The sequence below is a fragment of the Salvelinus alpinus genome, chromosome 5, assembly GCF_045679555.1.
Source record: "Salvelinus alpinus chromosome 5, SLU_Salpinus.1, whole genome shotgun sequence".
In the NCBI taxonomy this organism is placed as follows: Eukaryota; Metazoa; Chordata; class Actinopteri; order Salmoniformes; family Salmonidae; genus Salvelinus; species Salvelinus alpinus.
Window position 1 is genome coordinate 28524869 of NC_092090.1, and position 14088 is coordinate 28538956.

Consider the following 14088-nt stretch of genomic DNA (forward strand, 5'->3'; position numbering starts at 1 on the left):
TACCCAAACTGTGTAATGGAAATCTCTAGCCATAATAGCTTAGTTTATCCAGCTGCCTCCTTCCTTTCCACTGGATTTCCTCATTTGCATAGTTCTGCCTTAATTCACACCCAAACACTCCCTGGAATCACTTCCTGAACCTGTCATCTGGTTACGTGTTTATGGGTGTTTGGGAGCCGTGGTGGAACAGTGGTGAAACTGCTCCTCTCCTCAGGACCCCGTGTTGCTTACAGCACACAGCCCTGTAAAATGGCTACAATACTTTAATGTGATGGAAAATGCACAGTAGCGGCAGTAAAGTTTGGGTGGATTTCTGTCTGGTTATTATTGCATTTTTTCCTGTCTCCTAGTTTATCCTAGTTTATGTTGTCAGTGTGCTTTGAATTTTTCAACGGTTTTGCCTTGATAAATGTGAAGTGGCAACACCCTAAAGGGCATACTTTGCCTGGGGCTTTTTAAAAATCAGAGACAACTGCATGCACATTTTGGATCAGGTTTTTCTAAACCAATGCAACCTTTTATAGAGCACCATCTGAAAGCAACATTTCCCCTGATCAGACAACATGCACATACACACGTGCACACGCACAGTTTATATACTTAAATTGAATCAACAAATCACATTACATCAAGAAGGATTCTAACATTTCAAAGGTATTGCATACAAGGATACAAAAAGCACCTTCTCCATATAGCTTGGCTGCCCATAACAGCTGAAACAGAGCACCATCTGAAAGCAACATTACATTTCCCCTGATCAGACAACACGATTGCATGTACACAATCACACACACACACACATACACACGCACGATCTTAGATAACATAAAAGAACATGAAAGACATGAAAGAACACATTGATTGTCTCTATTCACTTCGACCCAGGCCTCTCCCCCACTGGGCAGACAGTTGGGCAGGCAGGCGTTTCTCCCCTCTGTGCTGTGGCTGTGACTGGAGTTGATAGGAGAGGCACGTGGGTGTGGGGGAGTGGAGCTGACGCCCTCTGTGCTGCCATGACCCCAGGCTCTCACACGTCCGCCCTGCCCCAGCCCCATGCAGCAGAAAGGCCAGCTCCCAGCAACGCTCCCCTCCCTCCCCTCAGCCCTTCTCCCTCTCAGCCCCCAGGTCAGACATGACATTACCTCAGGCAGCGCCTCACCACTGCTTCCCCTTTACACATCACAAACTGAAAAATCACAATGAGGCATGTGACCATGCAGCACCGCTCACCACTTAGACTCACAGATATGAACTCTGCTAATCCCTGACAACATGCTGCCATTTTGTCTCTCTCTGGGTTTGGGGAGGGAGGGAGAGAGATGGGCAATTTACTGGAGGGATGGACATTAAAATGTAATTTCTCAGCAATAGACCTGTTCTGTGCGCACAGACATGGCTCTGCTACTGATAATGTCCATTGTGTTCATCCATTTATGATATGTAACACCTTAGTCTGCTTTGGCAGATGGGACAGAAATCAATTTCCCCTGACAAATTATTTTGATCATGCCTTTACTACCAGCTGAGAGTTGGTCAAATAGTAACAGTTGTTTATGATAGAGGGTAGATGTACAATAGACCATTAGATCTAAACAACAAGTACAGTACGATAACTACTAACTAGGTTTTCTTCGCACATTCCCACACCTCACCAATGTCTCTGAATCGTTACCCCCATGTAATCTGTTGACCCATGTAACTGAAGGTCATGCTGAGCTAGTAATGCTAAGCTAACGTGTGCCTGTTGCTTTGTCTCCCTCAGATGCAGCAACAGGAAATTGCCCTGGTGAGGCAACGAGACGCAAACCTGACCGCGCTAGCTGCCATCGGACCTCGGAAGAAACGCAAGATGGACTCGCCAGGGGCCACGCCGTCAGGGACCGAGGTAAGACCGGAGCCCCCCTATAAAGTCTCCAACTGCTAGTTAGCTTCTGTCGTTTTCTTTAACCTGCTGTAGCAGGACAAAATATATATCTACACAATCACGTCTGAAACAAAACTAACAAATAAAACAAACATTGTTCGATTTTTTTTATACGCCCAGTCGCCCTAAAAACAATGGGCCACACTGTTGAGATGCATGTCAATTGTAATTACTCACCAACCGCAGTAGGTGTACCTATTAGATGCCCAGAATGGTATGTTCACACACAACAGGTTTGCACACCCCATGGACTGTTTCTCTTCTGTTTCTACTGAACATTGATGAATTGCATGGCCACATGCTCTGCAGTATTGGTATTCATTAGTCAAGAACCAGATGTTGGAGGGAATGAATGTGAGGTACTAAAACCCTCCTTTATCCCTGTACTCTGATTGGCTCTGTGTTGTTGTCCTCATATTATTTAGGAACAGTTCTATGGTGGGCCTGGTACACAGTGTGCAGGCCATCCTCCCAACCATTACGTTGTTCTCATGCTTATTCATCTATAAAGTGGATGAAGATGAGTCCTTCTGAAGTCTCCCTTTAGATTAGAGACATGAGCCAATACCATGGTGCGAGGATCCCCATTCAAGTCAATGTTCTAGGGATTCTATTTCTATGAAGAGAGGGGTTTGGGAGCAGTTATGGCGGTTTGTTTATCAATTATCCAAGGATTGGAGTTGTTGTTTTTGGGGTACTATTGTTGTATTCTTAATACCAGACCTCCTTAACAGAAATAATCTGTTATACATTAGCCCGGTTTGGGGCATGTATCTAATGCACCACATTGGAGACCTCAGTAAGCTAATACAGGGAAGATAATGGGAATATATCTGTGGTACATGAACCAACATCCACATCGACAGGACCAGAGCATGTTGACTTACTCCCTTCTGACTAACTGTCTGTTGTTAATTAAGATGAATTATGTTATAAAATAAATAAAATAATAGTCTCCTGTTGAAAATGGTTAAAGAACAGCCCGATTATCACATTTCTCCAATACGGGGTTATACATTGTCATACACACAGTTATTCTGTAACCAAAAATATTTTACATTCTCAGAGAAAGAAATGTTGAACTATTCAAACTCCCGACGATATTCTCTGATTACTGCTGTGATTCTGTGAATATGATGAATAAAACATTTAAAAATCTTCTGAATTTCTGAATGTCAATTGGTCATTTTAATAACCTGCTTATTGGGTTGTATCTTCACATCATTCGCTTAGTTGCAATCTGCTGCAGAAAGAGCACAGTAATGCACCCAGTATAAAAAGGCAGAAATAACTCAATAAAAGCATTACTTCTGGTCCTTGAGTGCAGTGCCAACCTCTTTCACTATGTTTTACCCTGATTGGTTAGCGAGCCCTCGACTTTCACTATGTTTTACCCTGATTGGTTAGCGAGCCCTCGACCCTCTGCTTTCTGCGGAAAAGAAAAAAACTACAACAATCCGGTTTATATATCTAACAGAAACAGTCACACAACATAAACATGAATATCCAGAGCTGTTTTTAATGTCCTGTCCCCGTTTAATTAGGGGGCTATAATTAAGTGAAGTCATACCCCCCTGCTCCCCCTCCCTCACCCCCCTCCACCCCTCTTTTGAGCGATTGCGAGAGGGGGAAGAGAAAGAGGGAGGAATCTTAACTTATTTTCACTTCATTTTCACCTCCTCACATTTCTTCATTTCACATGGGCTGGAAGCGCCAGCGGCGTTCTCTTTCCTTCTCCAGAGCAAAGTGAATGTGACTTTTCTAAGGGGGTCACAGGATGCCTGCAGGCCCTGTGGGTGTTACTGGACTGTTGCCTGCTCTCAGCTTCACTGAGGGGCTTGTCATAGATTTCATCTCCACAGAAATGAGCCGGGGGCCCTGGCCAGGAGCAGGCAGCAGAGGCAGGCAGCATTATGAAGGAGTAGGGCCCACGCTGCCTGGCTGGCTGATTACTTCCCTCTGACATCGCATCCTGAGCTTTCCGCATTAATCCCAGACAGACAAAGGCAGCCCTTCAGTGCTGCGCCAGAGCTCAAATTAGGAGAGGGAGGATAATGACCTTCTTGAGATCCTGTTCTCTGTTACTCCGTTCTGTTATAGTAGAGAGAGCTCCTGTTGAAACTAACAATCCCCCCGTCTCTACCCCTTCCGACCACCCTTCCGCCGTGTTCCGACCGTGACACAATTCAGGTGACACAATTTCGGTACATGTTTTTTTCCTACCTCCTTTTGATGGTGGCTTGGCCAGAGCTCTGCTGTGCTGGAGCCTGGTTGCCTCGACTAGACTGCCAAAAGGTCTGAAACTGATAGCTAGTCAAGACTGGAGTGTCTGTCTCCAGCCTGATCTGGTCTGCAGGAGGGAACAAAGGGGGGCTTACAGGGCTCCGCAGGGTGGATTAGTTACAGGGAGCCAATGGCAGGGCCTGTTCACAGGGGTAGAGAGACGAGGGCCTGCTGTGGCCCTGACTGTGGGTCATAGCACAGACACCGGTAGCACTAACCCCCCTACTACCCCCCAACAACCCCTGCGCTGAGAAGGATGGATTTTGAAGTGCTCTACTAAGCCAATTGGAGGGCTAGAGAAGGATGAAGGAGGACTAGAGGAAGGAGGATGTGTAATGAAGAAGGAGAAGGACTGGTGAATAGAGGCTCTTTACCTTTACACTTTCTCAAACATCAGCCTACAGTATCAGCCCTGACATGGCTAGCCTCTAGTAACTATGGGACATTTACAGCTAATGGGTTAGCCATGCATCCCAGCCTGGCAGACTGAGCAGGGTCACTGTCCAGTCACCCAGACAAACACTGGATTATTCCCATTTTCATTAGATTATTCCACTGTCACCATCACTATGTTATGGAATCTCCTTCCTTTCACAAACAGAATAGTTTCAGAGCAGTAGTAATTCATCGGTAGTTGTTTGGGCATGAACTGCCCATGTTGTGGTTTTATCCCTTTAAAAAGAAGAATACAAGGTTTAGTATTGTTGGGGAGAGTGTCAATGTAGGGTGACATTTCAGAACTGTAATATTGGCCAATATCAGGACACGCTTTAGCTTTTAAATGTAAAGATCCCAGTGCCTCTACTATGATGGAACATATTGTAGTGTAAAACGTGCTCAGAGCTCTGAAACATCCTTGACACGTTTACGAGCACACAGTTATCATCATCTAGACAGTTGGGCCATTTATCACATCAAAGGAACAGCCTTGTTTGTTGACGTACAACAACAATGGCAGCTAAATTGCCCGGACTTGTACAGTACTGTATAACCACATTGTCAGACTCCTATCTGTCTCTCCCAGGCAGTGCTGGGTGGAAAAGGTAAGGCAAGAAGAGATTTAATAGCAAGCAGTCTATTTTTCCAGTTGAATTCATTTCACCTTCTTACTTTGACGGTGTAGATCAGAAAAATGGAGTGAGGCAATAGAGCAAGAGGCAAAGAGAGAGAGAGGGGAAAAGCAGAAGGAAAACTGATGCCCTTTCCTACAGCTAAATTAACGGGAATCACGTGGAAAACAATCTGAGCCTCCAATGAAAGGGGGAACCATTAAAATTAGCCCCGAGCTATGGACTGCACCCAATATCACTAAAGCTGCACTCACTACAGATGTGGAGGCTGGCTTACAGGCAAACTATGCTCTGTTCTATAGCTACAATTAAAATCAACCTCTCTGCCAAAAAATAGGAGAGGAGAAGAGGGGGAGAAAGGCAGACATGGAACATCAAAGACAGATTGAAATGTGTAGTCAGTAATAAGACTGGTCTCCAAGCCCTCGGGTTCTCCACGGTCCCCTTGTTAATGAGAAATTTTGACCTCTGGTTTGTAAGTTAAACTTGTAATCTCGGTTAATGAAGTAAATCAATCCCAACTTGGAGTGTGCAGTTTCTCCCCTCCATCCCCCCCCCTTCCTTCTACCCTCCCCCTTACTCCCCCCTTACTCTCTTCCCTTCTTCTCCTCCTCTTCCTTCTCCTTCCCTCCCAACGCGCTGCCTGGGAGTAAACGGCCAGGTCTTCAGCCAGACAAACAGGAAAGAGAGGCAGAGAGGAGAAAATTGTTCTAGGGGAGGAGGAGGGGACTGGGACTGGGCAGGCAGGCTGGCTGTTTGGTTAAGACATGCAGGCCAGCTGCTTGGTTAGAGAGAGGGGACATCCACCTCATCCACCACTCCCTCCCTCCTCCTCCTCTCCTCCTCTCCTTTCCCCTGCCCATTCCATCCGTCCAGTGGGATTTCACTGAGAGCACAGTGGAAGAGGCTATAGGCGCTCTCCTCTATTAACCGCCCTTAAAATGTTGCTCAGGGGAGTAACTACTGTATTGCATCGGAGTGTTTTTCCCTTTGCTGTTACCATATGTACAGTGAGGGAAAAAAGTATTTGATCCCCTGCTGATTTTGTACGTTTGCCCACTGACAAAGAAATGATCAGTCTATAATTTTAATGGTAGGTTTATTTGAACAGTGAGAGACAGAATAACAACAAAAATATCCAGAAAAACGCATGTCAAAAATGTTATAAATTGATTTGCATTTTAATGAGGGAAATAAGTATTTGACCCCCTCTCAATCAGAAAGATTTCTGGCTCCCAGGTGTCTTTCATACAGGTAACGAGCTGAGATTAGGAGCACACTCTTAAAGGGAGTGCTCCTAATCTCAGTTTCTTACCTGTATAAAAGACACCTGTCCACAGAAGCAATCAATCAATCAGATTCCAAACTCTCCACCATGGCCAAGACCAAAGAGCTCTCCAAGGATGTCAGGGACAAGATTGTAGATCTACACAAGGCTGGAATGGGCTACAAGACCATTGCCAAGCAGCTTGGTGAGAAGGTGACAACAGTTGGTGCGATTATTCGCAAATGGAAGAAACACAAAAGAACTGTCAATCTCCCTTGGCCTAGGGCTCCATGCAAGATCTCACCTCGTGGAGTTGCAATGATCATGAGAATGGTGAGGAATCAGCCCAGAACTACACAGGAGGATCTTGTCAATGATATCAAGGCAGCTGGGACCATAGTCACCAAGAAAACAATTGGTAACACACTACGCCGTGAAGGACTGAAATCCTGCAGCGCCCGCAAGGTCCCCCTGCTCAAGAAAGCACATATACATGCCCGTCTGAAGTTTGCCAATGAACATCTGAATGATTCAGAGGACAACTGGGTGAACGTGTTGTGGTCAGACGAGACCAAAATGGAGTTCTTTGGCATCAACTCAACTTGTCGTGTTTGGAGGAGGAGGAATGCTGCCTATGACCCCAAGAAACCATCCCCACCGTCAAACATGGAGGTGGAAACATTATGCTTTGGGGGTGTTTTTCTGCTAAGGGGACAGGACAACTTCACCGCATCAAAGGGACGATGGACGGGGCCACGTACCGTCAAATCTTGGGTGAAAACCTCCTTCCCTCAGCCAGGGTATTGAAAATGGGTCGTGGATGGGTATTCCAGCATGACAATGACCCAAAACACACGGCCAAGGCAACAAAGGAGTGGCTCAAGAAAAAGCACATTAAGGTCCTGGAGTGGCCTAGCCAGTCTCCAGGCCTTAATCCCATAGAAAATCTGTGGAGGGAGCTGAAGGTTCGAGTTGCCAAACGTCAGCCTCGAAACCTTAATGACTTGAAGAAGATCTGCAAAGAGGAGTGGGACAAAATCCCTCCTGAGATGTGTGCAAACCTGGTGGCCAACTACAAGAAACATCTGACCTCTGTGATTGCCAACAAGGGTTTTGCCACCAAGTACTAAGTCATGTTTTGCAGAGGGGTCAAATACTTATTTCCCTCATTAAAATGCAAATCAATTTATAAAATTTTTGACATGCGTTTTTCTGGATTTTTTTGTTGATATTCTGTCTCTCACTGTTCAAATAAACCTACCATTAAAATTACAGACTGATAATTTCAATGTCAGTGGGCAAACGAACAAAATCAGCAGGGGATCAAATACTTTTTTCCCTCACTGTATAATTTTAATGATATTTGATTGGTGCAGTCAATGTATTCATTGGCATTGACCTCCTATTGGCTGTCATTTGAATCCCTCAACAGAAAGGAATGCAGCATGAGTAACATATGTAATTTTGAAGAGGTTCTGGAACGGAGCCCACATTTACATATGTAATGTGATGATATAATGAGCCATGCAGGAGGACTCCTGTGGGTTATCTCTACAGCTTTAACATGGTACATACATAGTCCTGATTAGAGGGGGCACCAAGAGGCTGTTATCGGTTGCGTAATGTCAGTAAGATCGTAATGCTCGTTTCACTTTTTGTCTTTAGGCAGTTCTATTTATTTTTCCAGAGCGGGGACAAAGAGAGGAGATGAAGTTGAGTGTTTAAGAAGGGTTACAGGAGCTGCTGTACTTGGCCAGATACCATGTTCTTAGAGCTGTAACATACTGCACTTTGCCAGCCAGCATCCCTGGCATTACAGTGCAATGCTATAGTACTATAGACTACTGATCGTAGGCTGACTGCTGGTTAAAGTTCTTGAATAGAAATGCAGCTACAGTTAACATCTGTTTGTGATCTTTGTCACTTGGAAAATATTTGTTTTATACTTTTGTCCTCTTAATAAAATGAACTCTGTTATTGTGAGACAAACATCAGGCAACTGAAGTGTGAATACAATTCGCAAATTGAATACCAGATTATATTATCTTTCATATTTAAATGTTTCAATTTTCTCCAATGTATTTGTGTCATGCTCTTTGAATATGTATGGAATGCAGAACATATGAATTGATGAGATGGCCATCATCATGCATGGCTGGTTAGGTTCTTTATAAAACTGTCAACACGGTTTAAAATCAATGTTTTTAATTCCCACATGAATGGAAATAGGGCAAACAGATTCCAAGATCAGAAAGAGTTAAATAGTGATGAATCATGGTGTTAACGATATGACGCTGTGTGTGTGTGTGTGTGTGTGCGTGCGTGCGTGCGTGCGTGCGTGCGTGCGTGCGTGCGTGCGTGTGTGTGTGTGTGGCGAGTATATTGTAGACATGTGTACCTGTAGACATGACATTAAGTATGATTAATTACACTATGGGTCATTGAATATTACCAACCTTTGATCATATTCAGTCAGGTTTTCCATGATAAAAACAACATTCCTATTGCACTGATTAATGCACAAAACAATATTTACAGGATGAAACAAACACTCCATATTGATTACTCAACCGCTTACACATGTACAGACTTGGTAGCCTCTTTGACTGTGAAACTCCAAGGTCGTCTTGGTAGTTTAGTCCTGGCTAACCCTGGTAGCAGTACAGTAATTATGTCCTTCTGTGCCAGTCTGGAAGCCAGGTGGCTGTTGTAGTAGGTGACAGTGTGTGGCTGGGGGCTCCTGTCCTCCTGCAGCTCCTGAATTACCTGACCCCCTCCAGTCCACACACAGCCCTGAATGCCCTGACCCCCTCCAGTCGCACACAGCCCTGAATGCCCTGACCCCCTCCAGTCCACACTCAGCCCTGAATTCCCTGACCCCCTCCAGTCCACACACAGCCCTGAATGCCCTGACCCCCTCCAGTCCACACTCAGCCCTGAATGCCCTGACCCCCCTCCAGTCCACACACAGCCCTGAATGCCCTGACCCCCTCCAGTCCACACTCAGCCCTGAATTCCCTGACCCCCTCCAGTCCACACACAGCCCTGAAAGCTCTGACCCCCTCCAGTCCACACACAGCCCTGAATATCCTGACCCCCTCCAGTCCACACTCAGCCCTGGCTGCTCACCGGCTTCAACAAGCACACCCCACAACTAACCACCTCATAATCACTGAGTAATAGAGGCTACAGGTTTCCAAGAAATTAGACCACAGTTACCATGTAGTCATGAGAGGCTACTGCCTTATGCCTTCAAGCTCAGAGGATGATAGTGGTTTGTGAGGTGAGAGGAATGCCGGTGAAGATTTTGCCTAAAGGGTTAAAGAAGCACTGTCAAATTACATGGACAGTTGGACCAGATTCCTACCTTATTAGCTGGATTCTCTGATGGCCCTATCATAGACATTGCAGTGTCCATGCTGGACGTCATTGCTAGCTGAGAGGACTCTGGACATAGTAGCAGCGAGGCTATTAGGTGAGTTGTCTCAGTTGTCCGGCAGACTGATGAACAGTCCCTGTCCAGACTTGCAGAGAGAGAGACATCAGGGAAGCTTTTCAACCCTTCCAGAGTAACACGCCTCCCACTGGCTCTGTGCTTGTAAAATACATATAACAGTCATCATCGTATCACATCGCTGAATTGAATGATCTTGTACACTGAGGAAATTGTTCAGTCAGGAACATTTACATGTTGGAAAACTTATCATGACAAATGGTTTGATCAGACATTGTTCTGTTGTTGGGTTTCAAACAGACAGCAACAGCTCCGTTACCTAACCACATTCCCTTGACTGTAATCATGTTTGTGTTTGTGTTGTAGAGCAGTTGGCCTCATTTCTCAGACAATCTGCTGGGCAGTGTGAGATCCTGCCTGGAGAATGGTCCAGAACCAGACAATGGGCCAGTGTTAGAACCTTGGATCTATGACATGGAGACCAGGTGTGTGTCCAAAATGGCAACATATTCCCCATATAGTGCACTACTTTTGACCAGAGCCCTATGCAGACCCTGGGAATAAGGTGCCATTTTCAGACGCAGACTAGCTGTTCTGTCCATACTTCACAGCCTATTAGCTTAGTACACTAGATGGCCATGCCTGTAACAAGCCAGTGGAATGGAGCAATCTGTCCAAGCTGTAAAGATACAAACTTAACACAGCTCATTATTTTAATTGGAGTGAAACTCCAACAGATTTTTATGGAATTCACAATATTCTTAGTCAACTTCTTTGTGGCATTAATAAATACATTTTTACATGTATATATATATGTGTACATAAATGCGTGCATTTGTGCTAATACTGTAAAATAATCGTTTAGATAAGAAACTCCTATATTTCCATATTCATGGTGAAAGCAATGATCCTCCGCTTTTCTCTGCCTTTAAAACTTTGCCCTGAAATAATGGTTAAATATACAGTTTTGACAACAAAGTTGAGCCCCAGGCAATTAAAAGATACCCATCTTAAAGAAATTAATTACCTCCCTTGTTAATCTTGATATAATTAAATTTCTGAGAATGAAATTTGCTGCAGTTTTTCTTGTGCTACTGGTGCCATGGAGACAGGGCCGATATTGCCTGGTTCTCTTGCCCACAGAAGCTGCCTGCTGGCCAGGGACATGGGGACATCCCAACATCCAGGGCCCCATCCAAACCCCCTCTCCCCATCCCACTGCTGTCCTCCAAACCCCCTCTCCCCATCCCACTGCCATCCTCCAAACCCCTTTCCCCATCCCACTGCTGTCCTCCAAACCCCCTCTCCCCATCTCATCCCACGCCTCCAGTCCACTCGCAGAGAAAGAATAGATAGAATACCTCTATAATAGCCGTCATTTTATATTTTCTGTCTTCTACCACACTCTCTCTGTTTCTTTCCCCAGTCCTGGAGGAGCTAGCTAAGAACTCTGGGTCTCCAGTCTAAATTGTGCCTCTCAGTCTCAGTCAGTGATAACATAACGTGGTTGTATGAATTGAGGGTCTGGGAGGGCTGCTAATGAAGTTGTCGATATGAAGCGGCCTAGGCAGCCTGTGTAACTGCAGTGGCAGGACCCCTGAGAGATCAGTCAGAGAGTATGCTCCATCCTCGCTGCTCTGACTCGCTCCAGGAACTCCTGTGTGTGTCTTTGTGTCACTTAGTGGAGTTATTTGTAGTGTGTTCTCTCTCTCTCTCTGATGTTAGAATTAGCCGTGATTGGTTTGTGCAGCGTAGCATTGTGACATCACCGGGAAAGCGATTGGATTTCTTGTTACTATTTATTAAAGTTTGTTTTTCTTTTGACTAGATTATTTTTGTCAGCTACATTGTCAGCTCTAAAGGTTGGAGCCTTGGGGAAAGAAACAAGTGAAAATGCTGCAAATTATCTTTCAATAAAAGCTGGCATGGGGCAGAGAGAATTTTTGTTGTTGTTGAAATGTATAGCAGTAGGCAGAATAACTAGATTTCAGGAATGCCAACATAAACATAGAGATTCAAGTTTTCCACATCAGGATCTGATTTAGTATGTTTCCTTGTGGAGGTTAATGTATACTGCTCTAACTGAAGAAAAACAGCAGATCTGGCCTCAACTTTCTAGATAAGACGAGGTGACTGTATAATGAATGTTCCATCATTATATAGTGTACTTACAGCATTACTTACACATGCTCTTTCTCTAAGCAGACTAGAGACACAAGTAGATACTTTTTTCAGAATTAACATTCCACATACAGACAGGCTTAGTTTGCTTATTAGGATTTTTAATTTTTCTTTCGTTTTGGTTGATCTCAGTGCCTTGTGTCCGCAGCATGAGTTAGAAAGAGCATTCCTGGATAATACTTTTAATTTGAAGGGCCTTTGGTTGCTTGCCGGGGAAGGTTTGATTAAAAAGAAGGGCACCATATTGTTTGCAGATGGAGGCGCTTCAGGAAGACTCTAATTGAATTTATGCATTGAGATGCCAGGCCAGTCAAAGCACCTGTCTGGCACATACTAGGACAGCATGCATGTGGAAGTATTACTGGAGAATCTGTCAGCTGGTTCTCCACTATCAAATTCATGATAAATGTTACTGTTTGCAATGCAGAAGAACTCAAAGAAGAACAAATGAGTAAATAGATTGTTGCTTGTGTGGTATGTATATAATTCCCTCTCTATTGGAATCATTTGTTGTGGGAGTAGACTTGGGTGTATTTTTTCCATACCTTGCTTCACATCTCAAACATAAACATACTTCAATCATAAAGAATCCTTTCAGCCCCCTCTCAGTACTACAGACCCTAGTGTACGGTGGACCCCATCCACCCCCCTTTCACTCTCTAGCCTTCCACTGTGAGAGAACTTGCCTTGTTCTGGCAATTACTCTGCATTACCCCTCTAATATAGAGCCAGCCACCATTCCTTTATCTCATATCAATCAGTGCTTCATTCAAATGGCTGACATGCCCTTTAACAACCAGACTATAAAGAACCTTTTACATGGTTATGTTTTGTACATTTCTATACATTTGTTGTGATGCAATTTATTCCTCTCATATTTTATTTTGTTATGATAAAAACAGTGTGGCTAAAATTAGCCCTCTAGAAAACTGAAAATGGTGCACGAGAATAAACAAGGCAGCGAGTGGCTCCGTTAGTGAGGATGGGTTATTGGCTGACTTGCCTCTTCTCATGGCGGCCCATTAAAAGTGGTAATGTCTGCCCGCAGCAGCGCCTAGGGGAACAGAAGGAGGCCATGAAAGGCATATTTCACATGCATCAGACACTGGAATTAAATAGACCAATGTTCCCTAAAAATACTGAAGTACATCTCTTTCTGATGTGCGTCCCGGGCAAAAAATTCATTGATCTTGGAATGTCCCTTGGCAATTATAAAATATTAAATCCAAGTCACACTTTTCGGCTCCAGCTTAATTTTTTTTCTCTTCGCTTTTCCACTGCTCTCCCATTTGATCAATTTAAATGGAATGGATGGTAATAAAAACAGACTGCACTAATAATAATACCATGCTCAGAACTGGAGGTCCTTGTTAGGTTCCAGTGTTGTTTCTTCCTTCTTTTTTCCCTAGCTATTCCTGGACATTAAACAAGCGATATCTCCAGCAAAAACAGAACGGTCTACAGACTTCACACTAGAATACCCCCGCAGTTCTATCAAGCCATGCAAATGACTTTAATTTCACCACACTGGGGATTGAGACGTGCGTGTATGATATATTTATTTCTAAACACAAAGTCTGCTCAGTCTCTTATGTTCCAGAACTCTGGGGACGACAATTATTTGTCAGCTGCTTTTCATTTAGGTCGGTGGCCCCGGTGCCTCCCTCCCTGTCCCCTCAGTGTCCTCTGAGATTAGAGAAGGGGTCCACAGTTAATTGCCCAAATCATTAAATGTAACGTTGGTCTCAATAAATATATTCACCCAGCTGTTTGATGAGGTACACGGTTCATTAAGCCCTGCACTTGTTTGTCGTTTGCCTAATTAAGATTTAGAATCGATCATTGAGTGGCGTAATGTACAGTGGAGTATAGCCTAGCCAGGCTTGTTGTACAGGGCCTGGGTGCCGTA

The 14088-nt window shown here is 44.4% G+C and overlaps 1 protein-coding gene across 2 annotated transcripts in view; it reads left to right on the top strand.

The window, feature by feature from the left end:
- The window catches only part of LOC139575848 (transcription initiation factor TFIID subunit 4-like), a 101319-nt gene that overhangs the window by 61173 nt on the left and 26058 nt on the right, over positions 1-14088 (top strand). For both annotated transcript variants that reach the window (XM_071401211.1, XM_071401212.1), the window contains one exon: positions 1763-1885. In XM_071401211.1, coding sequence (XP_071257312.1) covers positions 1763-1885 — 123 coding nt within the window. The remainder of the gene's footprint in view (positions 1-1762; positions 1886-14088) is intronic.